General features: G+C 42.6%; 1 protein-coding gene across 10 annotated transcripts in view; it reads right to left on the bottom strand.

Annotated features, from left to right (window-relative positions):
* The window catches only part of MYO9A (myosin IXA), a 429,988-nt gene that overhangs the window by 247,294 nt on the left and 165,488 nt on the right, over positions 1-17,206 (bottom strand). For all 10 annotated transcript variants that reach the window (XM_070431053.1, XM_070431061.1, XM_070431045.1 and 7 more), the window contains one exon: positions 16,372-16,498. In XM_070431053.1, coding sequence (XP_070287154.1) covers positions 16,372-16,498 — 127 coding nt within the window. The remainder of the gene's footprint in view (positions 1-16,371; positions 16,499-17,206) is intronic.

Below are 17,206 nucleotides of genomic sequence, written 5' to 3'. Positions count from 1 at the left end.
CTCTATTAGAAAATAAACTGCAGTAAATATTCCTGCATATGCTTTCAAGAGTTTCTCTGAAGTACATACCTAAAAGTGAAATTACCAGGTTGTAGTGTACACATTTTCAGCTTTATAGGATATTGCCAAACTCCTGTACACAATTTTTACCAACCTGCTCTCTCAGCAGCAGCACTGAGAGTTTCCTATTTCTTCAAACCTTGACTATACCTGGTATCATCAGACTTTTTACTTTTACCACACTGGTGAGCATGAAATGGTAAAACAGGGTATTTTATAAAGCATCCATACATAATATAGAATTTTCATAAGATTTTATGTAGATAATATAAAATACATAAAGCAAAATAGAGTAGACTACAAGGAGAAATGAGTTATAAAAATAAGAATACGATATGACCCTGACACCAGCAATTCATGACAGATCAATCATTTTATTAAAATATGATTGCACCATAAAGAAAATATACCTTCTTTTGCCCTAGCCAGTTTGGCTCAGTGGATAGAGCATCGTCCTGCGGACCAAAGGGTCCCAGATTCAATGCCAGTCAAGGGCACGTACCTTGGTTGTAAGCTCCTCCCCAGCCTGGGTAGGGGCTCATGCAGGAGGCAACCAATCGCTGTGTTTCTCTCACACTGGTGTTACTCTGTCTTTCCCTCTCTCTTCTACTCTCCCTAAAAATCAATGGGAAAATAGCCTCAAGTGAGGATTAACCAAAAAAAAAAGGAAAGAAAATTGACCTTCTTTTGAAAAATATACCTTCTATTGCCCAATCCTCAAATTTCAAAAAGTAAAGACAATTTGAGGCACATTACTTTCACAAAATACAGTAAAACTAAAAATGAACAAAGATTAAATATAAAACCATATCCTTTCAGATATATTTAAAACTAGAGGCCCGGTGCACAAAAATTTGTGCACTCGGGGGGGTGGGGAGGGGGGGTCCCCCAGCCCGGCCTGTGCCCTCTCGCAGTCTGGGACCCCTCGGGAGATAATGACCTGCTGGCTTAGGCCTGCTCCCGGGTGGCAGAGGGCACGTCCAATCCCTAGGTGCAGCCCCTGGTCAGGCTCAGAGCAGGGCCAATTGGGGAGTTGGGGCGCCGCCCCCTGTCATGCACAGAGCAGGGCGGATTGGGAGGTTGCGATGCCACCCTCAGTCACGCTCAGGGTAGGGCCGACTGGGGGGTTGGGGCACCACCCCCTGTCACACTCAAGGCAGGGTCGATGGGGAGGTTGCGGCGCCACCCCCTGTCACGCACAGAGCAGGGCCGATCAGGGGGTTGGGGCGCTGCCCCCTGTCACTCACAGAGAAGGGCCCATCAGGGAGGTTGGGGCTCCGTACCCTGTCACACACAGAGCAGGGTCGATCAGGGGGTTGAGGAGCTCCCCCCTGTCATGCACAGAGCAGGGCCAATAGGGGAGTTGGGGCACCGCCCCTGTCACACACAGAGCAGGGCCAATCGGGGTTGAGGAGCTCCCCGCTGTCACTCACAGAGTAGGGCTGATAGGGGAGTTGGGGCACCGCCCCCTGTCACACACAGAGCAGGGCGGATCAGGGGGTTGGGCGCTGCACCCTGTCACACTCAGGGCAGGGCCAATGGGGAGGTTATGGCTCTACCCTGTCACACACAGAACAAGGCCCATGGAGGGGGGTTGGGGCGCCACCCTCTATCACCCACAGAACAGGGCCGATCAGGGGGTTGGGGCGCCGCCACTGTCATACTCAGGGCAGGGCCGATGGAGAGGTTATGGCTCTACCCTGTCACACACAGAGCAGGGCCGATCAGGGGGTTGGTGCGCTGCACCCTGTCAAACACAGAGCCGCAGGGCAATCAGGGGATTGGGGAGCTCCCCCCTATCAGGTACAGAGCAGGGCTGATCAGGGGGTTGGGGCGCCGCACCCTGTCACACACAGAGCTGCAGGGCAATCAGGGGATTGGGGAGCTCCCCCCTATCAGGCACAGAGCAAGGCTGATCAGGGGGTTGGGGCACCTTCCCCTGTCACGAACAGAGCAGGGCGGATAGGGAGGTTGTGGCCCCGCCCCCATCACATACAGAGCCGCAGGGTGATCAGGGGGTTTTGGCGCTGCCCCCTGTCACACTGATCCCGGTGCCGGGAGCCTCACTGCTCCGCTGATCCGGTGCCAGGAGGCATATTACCCTTTTACTATATAGAATAGAGGCCTGGTGCATGGGTGGGGGCCGGCTGGTTTGCCCTGAAGGGTGTCCTGGATCAGGGTGGGGGTCCCCACGGGGGGCCTGCCCAGGCTGGCTGAGGTGCTGAGGGCTGTTTTCAGGCTGGTGAGTTGACTGAAGCTCCCAACCGCTCTTGTTTTCTTTTTTTTTTTTTTTTAATTCTGGGCCAGCTTTAGCTCTGAGGCCTCGCTGCTGAAAACATCGATACAATGTTGCAGTCCGGCTGGCTTTCAGTCCGGTTGGTTTCTGGGGTTTTGTTTAGCTTCTTATTTGCAACATAGTACATAGCTGCTTAGAGTTGCAGCTGAGAGGCCGGCAAGTTAGGCAGGGAACGTTGGAGTTCGCAGTCACTGAAGCAAGCAAGCCTCCCTGCTCACTTCAGTGGATGGCTGCCGGCCGCCATCTTGGCTGACAGTTAATTTGCATAAGGATATGCTGATTAGCCAATGGGAAGGGTAGCAGTCGTACGCTAATTACCATGTTTCTCTTTTATTAGTGTAGATATTTTTATAAACCAAAATAAATAGCAGATTACAAAAACACAATAAAACTAAGAAAACACATGTGATTTTAAAAAACCAGCATTATGCCCCAGCTGGTTTGGCTCAGTGGATAGAGTGTCGGCCTGTGGACTGAAGGGTCCTGGGCTTGATTCCAATCAAGGAAACATGCCTGGTTGCGAGCTCAATCCCCAGTAGGGGGCGGGTAGGAGGCAAATAATCAATGATTCTCTCTCATCATTGATGTTTCTATCTCTCTCTCCTTCTCCCTTCCTCTCTGAAATCAATAAAAATATATTTAAATACATACATACATACATACATACATACATACAATAAAAGAAAAAAACCATTGTTATACTGTGAGGTGTATTTCTAAATTTCAGCAATTATTATTAAAAATGAAAGAAACATTTAAAAATAAAAGATCTATGCAGTATGGTCAAGAAATTTTTCTAAAGGAATGAGCAAATGTAAGCTGGCAAAAACATGGAGCAACGGTTATTTCCATATACTTGTATAAACTGGTACAACCCCTGTAGAAAGTCATTTGTCAATATCAGTAACCTCAATATGTGTATATACCTTAACACAAAAGTCTACTCCTTAAACTATACTCTAGACAGCAATTTTCAACCACTGTGCCTCAAGAGTTTTTAAAACATGCAATACGTAACTATTTAATCAGGGGCACTGACCTCTTTTCCCTTAGATTTTCAAATAAAAAAAATGACAGCAGCCAACACAATAGCCATCCAATATGAATGAAGCAAAATTATACCTATTTTTTGTCAGATCAACAAAAAATATATTTTTGGTATGCCAGAGTTTTAGTAATTAGTTTATGTGTGTCATGAGATTTTAAAAAGGTTGAAAATCATTGTCCTGTGAATAATGCTCACACATGCTAACAGCAGGCATGTACAAGAATGTCTATCGTAATCTATAATAATAAAAGCATAATATGCTAATTAGACCAGACAGCCGAATGACCTTCCGGACATCATACCAGACGTCCTTCCTGACCAAGCCACGGTGGTGGGGGCGAGACAGAGGCAGTTACAGGCAATGAGGCAGGCAGGCAGAGTGGTTAGGGGCAATCAGGTAGGCAGCCAAGTGGTTAGGCGTGATGAGGCAGGCAAGCACAGTGGTTAGGGGTGATCAGGCAGGCAGGCAGGCGAGCAGTTAGGAACCAGCGGTCCCAGATTTCAAGAGGGCTGTCCGACTGCCGGTTTAGACAGTCGGACATCCCCCAAGGGGTCCTGGATTTGCGAGAGGGTGCAGACCCGGCTGAGGGATCCTCCTCCCCCGTGCACGAATTTCATGCACCAGCCTCTAGTCTTATTTATAAATGAAAAAATTACAAACCTCAATCCCCACTAAAGCAAATAAGCTATGTTGTTTTATTCATAGAATAGAATTTTAAAAAGCAACTAAAAAGAAGACTCTAGAGCAGCCGTGGGCAAACTACGGCCCGCGGGCCGGATCCGGCCCGTTTGAAATGAATAAAACTAAAAAAAAAAAAAAAAGACCGTACCGTTTTATGTAATGATGTTTACTTTGAATTTATATTAGTTCACACAAACACTCCATCCATGCTTTTGTTCCGGCCCTCCGGTCCAGTTTAAGAACCCATTGTGGCCCTCGAGTCAAAAAGTTTTCCCACCCCTGCTCTAGAGTATATAAATCAGCTTTGAAAAATCTCAAAATCATAATATGGAATGAAAAAGTCAAGTCTAGCATGATACACACAGTATAACATTTATATAAATTGTGAAAACATGCAGAACAAAACTATATATTCTTTATGGAAATATCTATCTATTCAGAAAATATAAAATCAAGAATAGGAATGATAAACATCAAATTCAGAATAGCGTTTACTTCTGGAAGGGGTAGAGCACACAGTGAGCTTTAATTATATGCAGTGTCTTATTACTTGTGTAGGACTGTAAGTATACATTCAGGTGGTTAAATCATTTCCTATATGTATTGTGCTGAAAATGTTTCATAATTTAACACAGAGGAAAAGTACATGTATAAAAACAAAAATTAATAAATTAAATGGCAGAACTAATATATCTAAAGGCCCATTATTTTCTTGTTTTGTTAATCCTCACCCAAGGATATTTTTCCCATAGATTTTTAGAGAGAGTGGAATAGATAGAGGGAGGAGGGAAGAGATAGAGAAACATCCATGTGAGAGAGACACATTGACTGGTTGCTTCCCACACATGCCCCAACCAGTGCAGGGGCTCGAACCTGCAACCCTTAGGTGCATGGGCCAGCGCTCTAACCACTGAGAAACGACAGCCAAGGCTAAAAGGCCCCTTATTCTATCTAATAAAAGAGTAATATGCAAATTGACCATCACTCCAACACACAAGATGGCCACCCCATGTGGTCAAAGAGACCGCCCCCATGTGGACACAAGATGGCCGGCAGGGGAGGGCAGTTGGGGGCAATCAGGCCTGTTGGGGGCGACCAGACCTGAAGGGGAGGACAGTTAGGGGCAAACAGGCCAGCAGGGGAGGGCAGTTAGGGGCAATCGGGCCGGCAGGGGAGGGCAGTTGGGGGTAATCGGGCAAGCAGGGGAGGGCAGTTAGGGGCAACCGAGCTGGCAAGAGAGGGAAGTTAGGGGTGACTGGGCCAGCAGGGGAGGGCAGTTGGGGGCGACCAGGCCAGCAGGGGAAGGCAGTTAGGGGTGACCAGGCTGGCAGAGGAGGGCAGTTAGAGGCAATCGGGCCGGCAGGGGAGCAGTTAGGTGTAGATCAGGCTGGCAGGGGAGCGGTTAGGGAGTGATCAGGCTGGCAGGCAGAAGCTGTTAGGGGCAATCAGACAGGCAGGCAGGAGAGCGGTTGGGAGCCAGCAGTCCTGGATTGTGAGAGGGATGTCCAACTGCCCGTTACAGTCGGACATCCCTCGAGGTGTCCCAGATTGGAGAGGGTGCAGGCTGGGCTGAGAGACACACAACCCCGTGCAGGAATTTTGTGCACCAGGCCTCTAGTTCAGCGGTTCTCAACCTGTGGGTCGCAACCCCTTTGGGGGTCGAACTACCCTTTAACAGGGGTCACCTAAGACCATCAGAAAACACATATATAATTACATATTGTTTTTTGTGATTAATCACTATGCTTTAATTATGTTCAATTTGTAACAATGAAAGTGGGGGTCACCATAACATGAGGAACTGTATTAAAGGGTCACAGTATTAGGAAGGTTGAGAACCACTGCTCTAGTTTGAAAATAATATACAGAAAGCTAACACCATAGAAAAAAACTTTTAAACATTAGCATATTTACAAAGAACACAAACATAATAAATTTTAAATATTTAATCAACACATTAATTCCTAGAAAAACATAAATTATCAACATTAACTCATGCCAAATTTGAAAATCCTAAATAGTTAACCCCAAATAAACTGAAAGGACGTCAAATATAGTTGATCACAGGGCTGATATCTCTCAAATTTTTATGGAATATAATAATCTCTGCAAATTTTTTTTAATTTTTTCAATTATAGTTTATACCCAATATCACTGTGCATCAGTTTCAGGTGTACAGCATAGGGGTTGGAAAATCATACACTTTGATATTTCCAATACTCAACCATCACCATATATGGTTTTTACAATATTATTGACTATATCCACTATACTGTACTTTACATCCCCATTACTATTTTATAACGTCAAAACTGTACTTCTTACAACCTCCCCTCTGACAACCATCACTATGTTCCCTGTATCTATGAGTCTGTTTTTGTTTTGTTTGTTCATTTTATTGTTCTTTAGATTCCACATATAAGCAAATCATATGGTACTTTTCTTTCTCTAACTTATATCACATAGTATAATACCCTCTAGGTCCAACTTCTTCTTTTAATTGCAGAAGAATCCGTAAAAGAATGAAGAACAACCTAACTCAAGAAGTTGGCTTAATGCTGGCACTAAAACCTGACAACAATTGTACACACATCTACACACTATACACAAGCACAGAAACAAAACTAATCTTGTTTCTATTTGATAAGCATCCTAAAGAAAATATTACTGAATTCATTATATACGTCTATAATTTTCCAAATGCTCTTAGTTTTATATATATATAAAATAGGACAGAGAGAAAGAAAGGCAAAACAGATTAGAAACTATATATATATATGTTGTTGTTAGTTTAATTGTTGATTAGATTGGTTTTATGTTTAATCAGTACTGTTACTACTACTGGCTCAAAATATCTTTGAGATTGAAGATGGCTGCCGATGGGAAGGTAGGCTGCAAGATAGTGTGTGAGTGAGAGAACAAAAGGAGAGTGTGTGGACGTACAGGGAGTGTCTGTTTGTGAGTGAGGGACAGCTATATTCCAAGGGACTGTTGGGGACTACCAGACTGGCTCCCCTGACCAGGCAGCCTCCACTGCAGCTGAAATCTCTCCCGGAGTGACCGGCTCTGCCGCAGAGACCACGCCATCTTGAAGTGGAGAGTGACTGTGTTCAGAAGCCTAGGCTTACCTTCAATCGGGAAGAGTTGAATACCTCCCAGGACCCTACAACCACAAGACCCAGGGACCAGCTGCGAACCCACAAACACCGGGTCTCAAGCAACGCGAATACGCGGACTCGGACAAGCTCTGCACCTTCTCAAGGAAAGTTAAGATTTTGCTCAAAGAAAGGTGAGGTCTGCGATCCAGGCTGGAGCGAGAAACACACGCAGTGGGATCTAGAGGTTTGGAGGAAGTCTGCGCCCCACAAAATCCATAACCGTTGGGGCCAGCGTAGTCTGCAAATGTGGAAAGGGGTCCACAGGACTGCTGACAGAAGAGAACTCTAGAAATCAACCCATAGCTGGACTGGGCACAAAAAGGCAGCATGAAGCTTCACCAGTAAATCGGCTGCACTGTGCCAGGGGAAAAAGACATGCACAGAGAAGTGAGCAGAGTCGCGCGCAGTGAAGGGGCAAAAAAGTCGCAAGTTCACACACTTACTCTGGATCTTTTTTCTCTTTAAATCCTTGCTTTTGATTACTAAGCCCAGTACAGAGGATCACACTCTCAGAGACTGCAGGGGGGAGTTGTTTTTGTGGAACGTGGGGAGAAATATCAGAAAACCAGCTCTAGGGCAGTCCATACCCCCAAACCAGTATTAAGTGCAGCAGGGAAAACAAATTCTAAATACTGGGTAGAGAGGACTTATAGCCCCGGATGTCAATACAGAAACACTGCCACACAGGGGTTGAATCACAAATTGACTCTTGTGTAAATACAATCACAGGCAGGCTGAGAAACAAAGAAATACTGCCTGCTCGAAAACAGGATTCTGGCTTACAACAAAGAGGACCTGTGGAACACAGGGAACTTCAATACTGTCCTGATACCCTGACAGGAAACCAGGCGTGCCAAACAGAACAATAGAGGAATTGAATGACCTTCACTACTGCACATTTTTATTTCTTATCTTTTACTGAAGGAACTAATTTTTTTCTCACTTGATTTTACCTTTTCAATTATTATATTTTTATGTTTAATCAGTACTGTTATTACTACTAGAGGCCAGGTGCACGAAATTCGTGAACTGGGGCGGGGGGGGGGGGGGGGTGTCCCTCAGCCCAGCCTGCAACCTCTCCAAACTGGGAGCCTTCAGGGAATATCCGACTGCCAGTTTAGGCCCAATCCCACAGGCCTAAACCGGCAGTCGGACATCCCTCTCACAATCTGAAACTGCTGGCTCCCAACCGCTTGCCTGCCTGCCTGCCTGACCGCCCCTAACCTCTTCTGCCTGCTAGCCTGATCGCCCCCTCACCGCTCCCCTGCCAGCCTGATCGCCCCCTAACCGCTCCCCTGCCAGCCTGATCGACGCCTAACTGCTCCCCTGCCAGCCCGATCGCCCCCAACTGCCTTCCCCTGACAGCCTGGCCCGCCCTAACTGCCCTCCCCTGCCAGTCTGGTTGCCCCTACCTGTCTTCCCCTGAAGGCCTGACTGCCCCCAAATGCCCTCCCCTGCTGCCCTGATCAGCCACAACTGCCCTCCCCTGCCGGCCATCTTGTGGTGACCATCTTGTGATGACATGGGCACAGCCATCTTGTGACCCCATGGGGGCAGCCATCTTGTGCGAGGGTGTGAGTCAATTTGTGAATTACCTCTATTATATAGGATTATTTTACCGTTTTTTAAAGTTTCATTTTATTTTCTCTTTATTTTATTTTATTTCATTTTGGGATTAGTGTTCTACATCCTTTTTTCATTTATCCTTTAGCATTATTTTATTCTATCTCAACTTTACCTTTATACCAACACTCTCTTCCTCATTTTTACCCTTTTGTTGTCCTGTTTCTCTTACCCTACTCCTGCTTTAGATTTTCCCTATTCCTTCTTTTTATCGCATTACCAATTCATCCTACTTATATATCCAACTTCTGATCGCCTGGTCCAAGTCCATACACACTTTTCTCTTCTCTTTCTTCACTATCCAAATTTTTTTCTCTTCCCTTTTTTTGTTTGTTTTTTTACTTATGTTTTCTGTTTTATTTTGTTTTGTTTTGCCTTTCTTTCTCTCTGTCTTATTATTGTTGCTAGTTTGATTGTTGATTAGATTGGTTTTTTTGTTTCTTTGTGTGATTGTTTCTCTTTTTTTTCTTCTGTTTTTCCTCTCCTGGCTTGTTATTAGTTGTTATTTGTAGTTTGCATTCATATCTTGGTATTAGTTGTTTGCATTTTTTTGGATTAGTTGTTGTTCTATTGGAATTTTCTCCCCATATAAATAGTATCTTCCCCCTTCTTTTTTATTCTATTTCTTTTCTCTCTTACTTTTTTTTACTTTTCTCAATATGATTTTTGCACTCTTTTTTTTCTTTTCTTTTTTATCCCCTAATTCTCTTTTCTCTGGTGGTCACCTTTATATTGGATTATTAGTATCCTGAATACATTTGTGTTCGGTGCCTTGTGCGCTGTGCCTTGTTATGTTCTATTTTGTGCCTTTCAGTCAATGCAGGAGAGAAAGAGCTACATAACCAGACACCTGGACAGGAGAGATCATGGGAGACAAAGAAACTGCATATGAAAGAAAAGGAGGCATCACCAGAAAAGGAAGTAAACAAAATGGAGGCAAGCAATATGTCAGAGAAAGAATTCAGAACAATGGTCATAAGGTCACTGAAAAGGTTGGAAGACAAATTCAACAATATGTGTAAGAACCAAGAATAAATGAAGAAGAACGAAGAAGAAATGAAAAATGACATCGCTGCAATAAATAACTCAATAAAAAGCATCAACAGTAGATTAGAAAAAGCGGAGGACCACATCAGTGAGCTAGAAGACAATGTAGGAAAAAATACCCAAGCAGAGCAGCATCTAGAAAAAAAACTTAAAAAACAGGAGGAGAGCCTAAGGGAACTTTGGGACAACATAAAAAAAATAAAATATCTGCGTAATAAGGGTGCCAGAAGGAGAGGAAACTAAGCGAGGAACAGAAAACCTATATGAAGAAATGATGACAAAAAACTTCCCTGATATAAAGGGGGAAAAACTCACACAAGTCCAAGAAGCTCACAGAATCCCAAAAAAATAAACCCCAAAAGACGTCTGTCACATTATAATTAAATTGGCACCAAGGCACATTATAATTAAATTGGCAAAAACCAACAACAAAGTAAGGATCTTAAAAGCAGCCAGAGAAAGACAGAAAGTTACCAACAAATGATCCCCCATCAGACTAGCGACTGATTCCTTAACAGAAATCCATCAGGCCAGAAGGGAATGAAATGAAATATACAAAGTCATTCAAAGGAAGGGTCTGAATCCAAGAATACTGTACCCAGCAAGGCTATCAATCAAAATTGAGGGTGAAATCAGGAGCTTCACAGACAAAAAAGAACTAAGGTAGTTTATCACCACCAAACCAGCAATGCAAGAAATGCTAAAGGGTCTGCTGTAAAAAAGAAGAAATAGGAAGCAAAGAAGGAAGACAGGCATAAAGAATAAAAATGGCAACAAACAAGTACCTATCAATAATAACTTTATTTTTTTATATATATATTTTATTGAATTTTTAGAGAGAGGACGGGAGACGGATAGAGAGTTAGAAACATTGATGAGAGAGAAACATCAAGCAGCTGCCTCCTGCATACTCCCCACTAGGGATGTGCCTGCAACCAAGGTACATGCCCTTGACTGGAATCGAACCTGGGACCCTTGACTCCGCAGGCCAATGCTCTATCCACTGAGCCAAACCAGTCAGGGCAATAACAACTTTAAATGTAAATGGATTAAATGCCCCAATCAAAAAACAGAGTAGCTGAGTGGATAAGAAAACATGACCCCTATATCTGCTGTCTACAAGAAACCAATCTCAGAACAAAGGACTCACAAAGACTGATGGTAAAGAGATGCAAAATGGTTTTTCAGGCGAATGGAAATGAAAAAAAAGCTGGGTAGCAATATTTATATCTGACAAATTAGATCTCAAAGTGAAGGACATAACAAGAGATAAGAAAGGCCACTTCATAATACTAAAGGGAACAATCCAACATGAAGATATAACTCTGGTAAACATATACGCTCCCAATACAGGAGCACCCAAATACATAAAAAAACTTCTGGAGAATATCAAGGGAGAGATTTACAGCAATACAGTCATAGTAGGGGACATTAAAACCCCACTAACACTACTGGACAAATCCTTTAAACAAAAAAATCAGAAAAGAAATATCAATCACAAATGACACACTAGATCAGATGGAATTAATTGACATCTTTAGAACATTGCACCCCCAAAGCCACAGATTATACATTCTTCTCAAGTGCACCTGGGTCATTTTCAAAGATAGACCATATATGGGGACAAAGGCAAAGTCTCTGCAAATTCAAGAAGATAGAAATCATATTAGCATCTTCTCAGATCAAAATGGCAAACTAGAAATTAACTACAATAAATCAAAAAAATCAAACACCTGGAGGATAAATAGCATGCTATTAAACAATGATTGAGTTACCAGAGAGATCAAAGAAAAAATAAAAAGCATCATGGCAAAAAACAATAATGAAAACACAACAATCCAATATTTATGGGACACAGTGAAAGCAGTCTTGAGAGTGAAGTTCATAGCTCTACAGGCCTACCTCAAAAAAAACAAGAAAAAATGGTAATAAATTATCTAACCCTACAAATCAGAGTTAGAAAGAGACCAACAATAAAAGCCCAGAGTAAGCAGAAGGAAGGAGATAATAAAGATCAGAGTGGACATAAACAACATAGAGACCAAAAATACTATTAAAAAGGTCAACAAAACCAAGAACTGGTTCTTTGAAACAATAAACAAGATTGATGAGTCTCTAGCCAGGCTCACCAAGAATCAAAGAGAGAGGACCCAAATAAACAAAATCAGAAATAAAAGAGGTGAAGTAACAAACGATCCCACAGAAATACAAATGATTATGAAAAAATACTATGATCAATTCTATTCCAACAAAATGGACAACCTAGTTGAAATGGACATATTCTTAGAAAAATACAGGCTCCCAAAACTCAACCAAGAAGAATAAAAAAACCTGAATAGGCCGATAACTACCGAAGAAATTGAAACAGCAATCAAAAATCTTCCAGGAAGCCCTAACCGGTTTGACTCAGTGGATAGAGCATCGGCCTGAGGACTGAAGGGTCCCAGGTTCGATTCCGGTCAAGGGCATGTACCTTGGTTGCGGGCACATCCCCAGTCGGGGGCGTGCAGGAGGCAGCTGAATCGATGTTTCTCTCTCATCGATGTTTCTAACTCTCTATCCCTCTCCCTTCCTCTCTGTAAAAAAAATCAATAAAATATATATATATTTTTAAAAAGAAATGTTATGTTTTCTTGATGTAGTGTTCCCTTTATCATTATAAAATGTCCAGCTTTGTCACTTGTTATCTTGAGATCTATTTTGTCAGATATAAGTATGGCTACACCTGCTTTTCTGTGGATGTTATTTGCTTGGAGAATAATTTCCCACCCTTTTACTTTGAATCTGCCTTTGTCTTTGCTGTTTAGATGTATCTCTTTTAGGCAGCATATGGTTGGGTTTTGTTTTTTGACCCACTCTGCTACTCTGTGCCTCTTTACTGGTGAATTCAGACCATTTACATTTAGAATAATTATTGATGGCTTATCTGGCTTTTTTGATACCCCTCCAGCCAGAAAGGGGTGGGAGGAACTCCCTTGTTACTGCAAAGTGGAGGCAGAAGTCCAGGTTCTCCACTAAGCCTTCATTGGCATGTGAGAGGGAGCTCCTCATTACCAATGGATGGGGTAGGGAGTTCTGGCAGTCTCCACTGATACTGAAGTAGGTGACCTTGTTACCACTGAGCTATGGTAAAAGTCCTGCCTCTCCACTAGGCCTCCTCTAACATTGCACCCCAATCCTTGTTACAGACAAGTAGGGTGGCAGTCTGGGCTCCCTACTTGACCTTGGCTGGCATAGTTTGGGTGCAGGAGCATAGTTATTTTTCCTATAGTGTTTGGCTGGAATTGAGTGGTTATTATTTAAATGTTTTCTGTCTTGCTAGGTTATCCCTTTATTTGCCCTTTGGCTAGAGCAGCAGTTCTCAACCTGTGGGTCGTGACCCCTTTGGGGGTCGAACAACCCTTTCACAGGGGTCGCCTAAGACCATCGGAAACCACATATATAATTATATATTGTTTTTGTGATTAATCACTATGCTAACTATAGACAGGATACCATGGTAGGTGCTGTCATATCTTCTCTAGCTCCTCATCTTTGAAGATATCTTCTTTCTGCTTATTACCCAATCTCTATTCCTAGAACCAATCCAAACTATATATAACAAGAAAGAATTTTAAAAGCTTATGTTATAAAGTGAGATTTGCTATCAAATCACATTTGCTGTTGGCCTAACTTTGACACTGGTAAGCATTCTCAGGATTTTATTTCTCCTTTTTTTTTTTTTTTTTTACCAATATCTGAGTACTGCTTTGAATTGCTCTTACCAGTCTCTCACCAAAGAATAAATACTGCACTAGAACCAAAAACCTTGCTACTTGTTGATCACCAGCCACAATCCCTGTATTACAATTCCAAATGTTTGACTAAAATATTACTTAAAATGCCTGACTGAAATTTTCTCTGACCTTCATGACCTTGAAAATTACAACCTTTAGATACCACACTCAACATCCTGGTAGAATTTCCACTGAGTGAATCTAGTTCCGACTTAAGGTACTCCTCCCTTCTCCTGCCCCTTCTGCCAGGCTAACTCATTCCATTGAAAGTTAATAAGCAACACCCAGGCATGTACAAAATAATAAACACTTTAAGGTCAGATAAACAAGAAAGAGGCATCCATTGCTCTCAGAGAACACCGCCACCTTATAATGGGCATAAACTAGTTAAAAATTAACTTTCTGCTATAAAACTAAAAATAAACTATGTTAAGTAGAAACTGATGGAGTCAGACCATTTAACAAGGTTAAACTTCATGAGCTGGCACATGAATCAAGATTTTAAAGATGAGCAATATTTTAATAGAAAAAAGCAAGCTATTCATAATTGCAAAAAAAAAAAACTGTAAACAACCAAGATATCCTTTAAGAGGTGAATGGATAAATAAACTATGATACAGCTATACCATGATATAGCTATAATGGAATATTACCCAGCAATATAGAGAAATGAGCTATTGAGACAAGAAGCATGGATGAGTCTTAAATGCATATTGCTAAATGAAACAAGTCAGTCTGAAAAGGCTACGTACTGTATGATTCCAATTATGCTACATTCTAGAAAGGGCAAATCTACAGTTAGTAAAAAGGTGAGTGGTTGCCAGGCATCAGTGGGGAAGGGGTTGATTATGTGAAGGAGATTTTTAGGGCAGGGAAACTATTTTGTATGATACTGTTTAACAGAGGATACATGACATTATGCCTTTGTCGGAACCCATACAGCACAAAGAGTGAATCTTAATCTATACAAAGTTTTAGCAAATTATTTAAGGCACCGGGGGATCCTAGAAAAGAATTCAGACCATGACAAGAGAATCTGACTATATGACAAATATATGAAACAACCACAATGTTCAAGAAAGTGGGTGGGAAGAAAACTAATTCTGAAAATGAAGGAAGTCTATAAAACTAAAGGCAAAAGGAACTATGCGCTATAGCACTCTACTCTAGTTGACAAAGTCATTTCCCACAGAAGTATGGGTTAACAATTCTAATACTGTTATACATGTATACTAGAATTGAATAATTAATGAATGGAAGATGATGGGAGACAGGTTCCTCAATGTTAGAGTGGGAGTTTACATATAAGTAAGGGGAGAAGGCTAGACTGATACATGTGATAATGGATTAGTTAGAAACATTAGCAAACCTCATCTTTATTTATATATATATATATATACAAAAATATTTGTAGATATATGAATATACTTAGGTTAGTATACATACATATATTTCCTTACTCTGTCATAGGAGAGAGCCTATGAAAAATGATATCCCTTTCAAAATGAATCTGGCAAGACGAGAAGTTAGCTGGGAAGCATGAGAAATCATCACTACAGAAAGAATCCTATATAATCCTATATAATAAAGAGCTAATATGCAAATGGGCATCACGCCCTCACGACGTCACGCAATAATGGCTCAGACACTCAACACTGGGGAGAGAGGAATGAGGACCAGCCAGGCACAAATGAGCTCGCAAGAGAGGAATGGGGACCAGCCAGGCTGCGGCCTGGGAGAGGGACAAGCCGCACACCCTGTGGTCCCAGGCACATGCGGCTGCGACCGGGCGAAGCCGCCCATCCACAGTCCCCTGCGGCTGTGGCTGGCCCAGGCAAAGCCGACCCAGGTCCTGTGTGCCTGCAGTCAACCAGAGGGAAGGAAGCCCAAGTCCTGGGTGCCTGCGACTGGCTGGAGGAGGGAATTCTGGGTCCCAGGTGCGGGGTGAGGAAGAGGTGGTTAGGGGCGATCAGGCCAGCAGAGGAGCAGTTAGGGGTGATCAGGCCAGTAGGGGAGCAGTTAGGGGCAATCAGGCAGGCAGGCAGAGGTGGTTAGGTGCGATCAGGCAGGCAGAGGGGTTAGGGGCAATCAGGCAGGCAGGCAGGCAAGTGGTTAGGAGCCAGCAGTCCCAGATTGCAAGAGGTAGTAGGACATCCCCCGAGGGGTCCCGGATTGGAGAGGGTGCAGGCTGGGCTGAAGGGCCCAACCCCGTGTACGAATTTCGTGCACCGGGCCTCTAGTAAGGTAATAAAGACCTTGTTATGGAAAGAAGCATCGTAGGTTTCTATATAACTATGAAGAAAAATTAGTATCCTTTTCTCCCCATCCATCCAGGTACCCCATCTTCAAATAAAACAATCTAAACAAAGTCTTAACATGAGAAGAAATCTGAAATATAGAAGAAAAAGTAGTAAAGGCCTAGAATATTATGCCATCTTGAGTGAAATATTCATCCTATACAGCAAATTGAGGGATTATGGGTATCTAGGGCAAGAGGAGGCAGGGTAGAAAACCCAAATTTTCCAAACATTGTGGCACACGCAATAGCAAAATTTCCATCTTTTGGGCAAACACTATTAATAAAAAAGCATTAACCTATTTACCCCTACAAAACTTCCACAAAATAAAAACTGACAAGTTACCCAGTATTTGAAATGACAATTGAAAATGTAATCACTCACTTCTAATAATTCTGAGACAACAGGAAGAACTTCAGGATTACAGATATCTATGGAGTCATCCCGGTATGTCCTCTTTTTGTAACAGATATTACCCAAATGTAGTATTGCTGATAGAAGAGAGAAAATCCTGCAAAAATAAAATTACAAATTACAACTTGTTTCTGTGTATTCTCTAAGCTTATTTCATCCCAAAAATCATAATCAAGCAAATTAACTAGTACAAATAGTCTTCAGAAAATAAGAAATATGAGAGTAATTAGAACTATAAAATTTATTGAGTGTTTAGTACTTTAGTCATTGTGCAAAGTGCTTTAAAAAACCTTAACTTCAGTATTGTACCTACCACTTGTCAGAAAAGTTATCTGAAGGGGACATCTTGCTATTATCTGAATCTGCTGTAGTGTTTCAAAAGTCCATTCGTTCCTAAATGCTTTTCATCCTGACTGGAATGCCCTTTTCCTACACTGTCTATTTCAGATCTACTGAATAAGAATGTTTCATGCCTTGGAATCTGTATTTTTAACCACGTATCCTAGGTGATTTTTTTTTAGTTAGTAGTTATCCTATGTAATAAAAGGCTAATATGCAAATAGACTGAATGGCAGAACAACCGAACAACCGGTCGCTATGACGTGCATTGACCACCAGAGGGCGTGCGTGGAACATAGTGGGCGTCAGCTGCAGTGGGATGGTGGAGCAGGTGAGCAGGAGTGCCAGACCAAGGTGGGGCACCGGTCACTGTCATCGGTGCAAGCCACTGGTGGTTACTTAAAATTCTTTGCTCCCGCGTGTCGCAGTTCCGTCGGGTGCTTGCACCTGCTGCTGGCGCTGGCCC

The sequence above is a fragment of the Myotis yumanensis genome, unplaced genomic scaffold, assembly GCF_028538775.1.
Source record: "Myotis yumanensis isolate MYYU_CA2020_CCGP unplaced genomic scaffold, mMyoYum1.0.hap1 SCAF_1, whole genome shotgun sequence".
In the NCBI taxonomy this organism is placed as follows: Eukaryota; Metazoa; Chordata; class Mammalia; order Chiroptera; family Vespertilionidae; genus Myotis; species Myotis yumanensis.
This window is presented reverse-complemented; position numbering and strand designations above follow the sequence as displayed.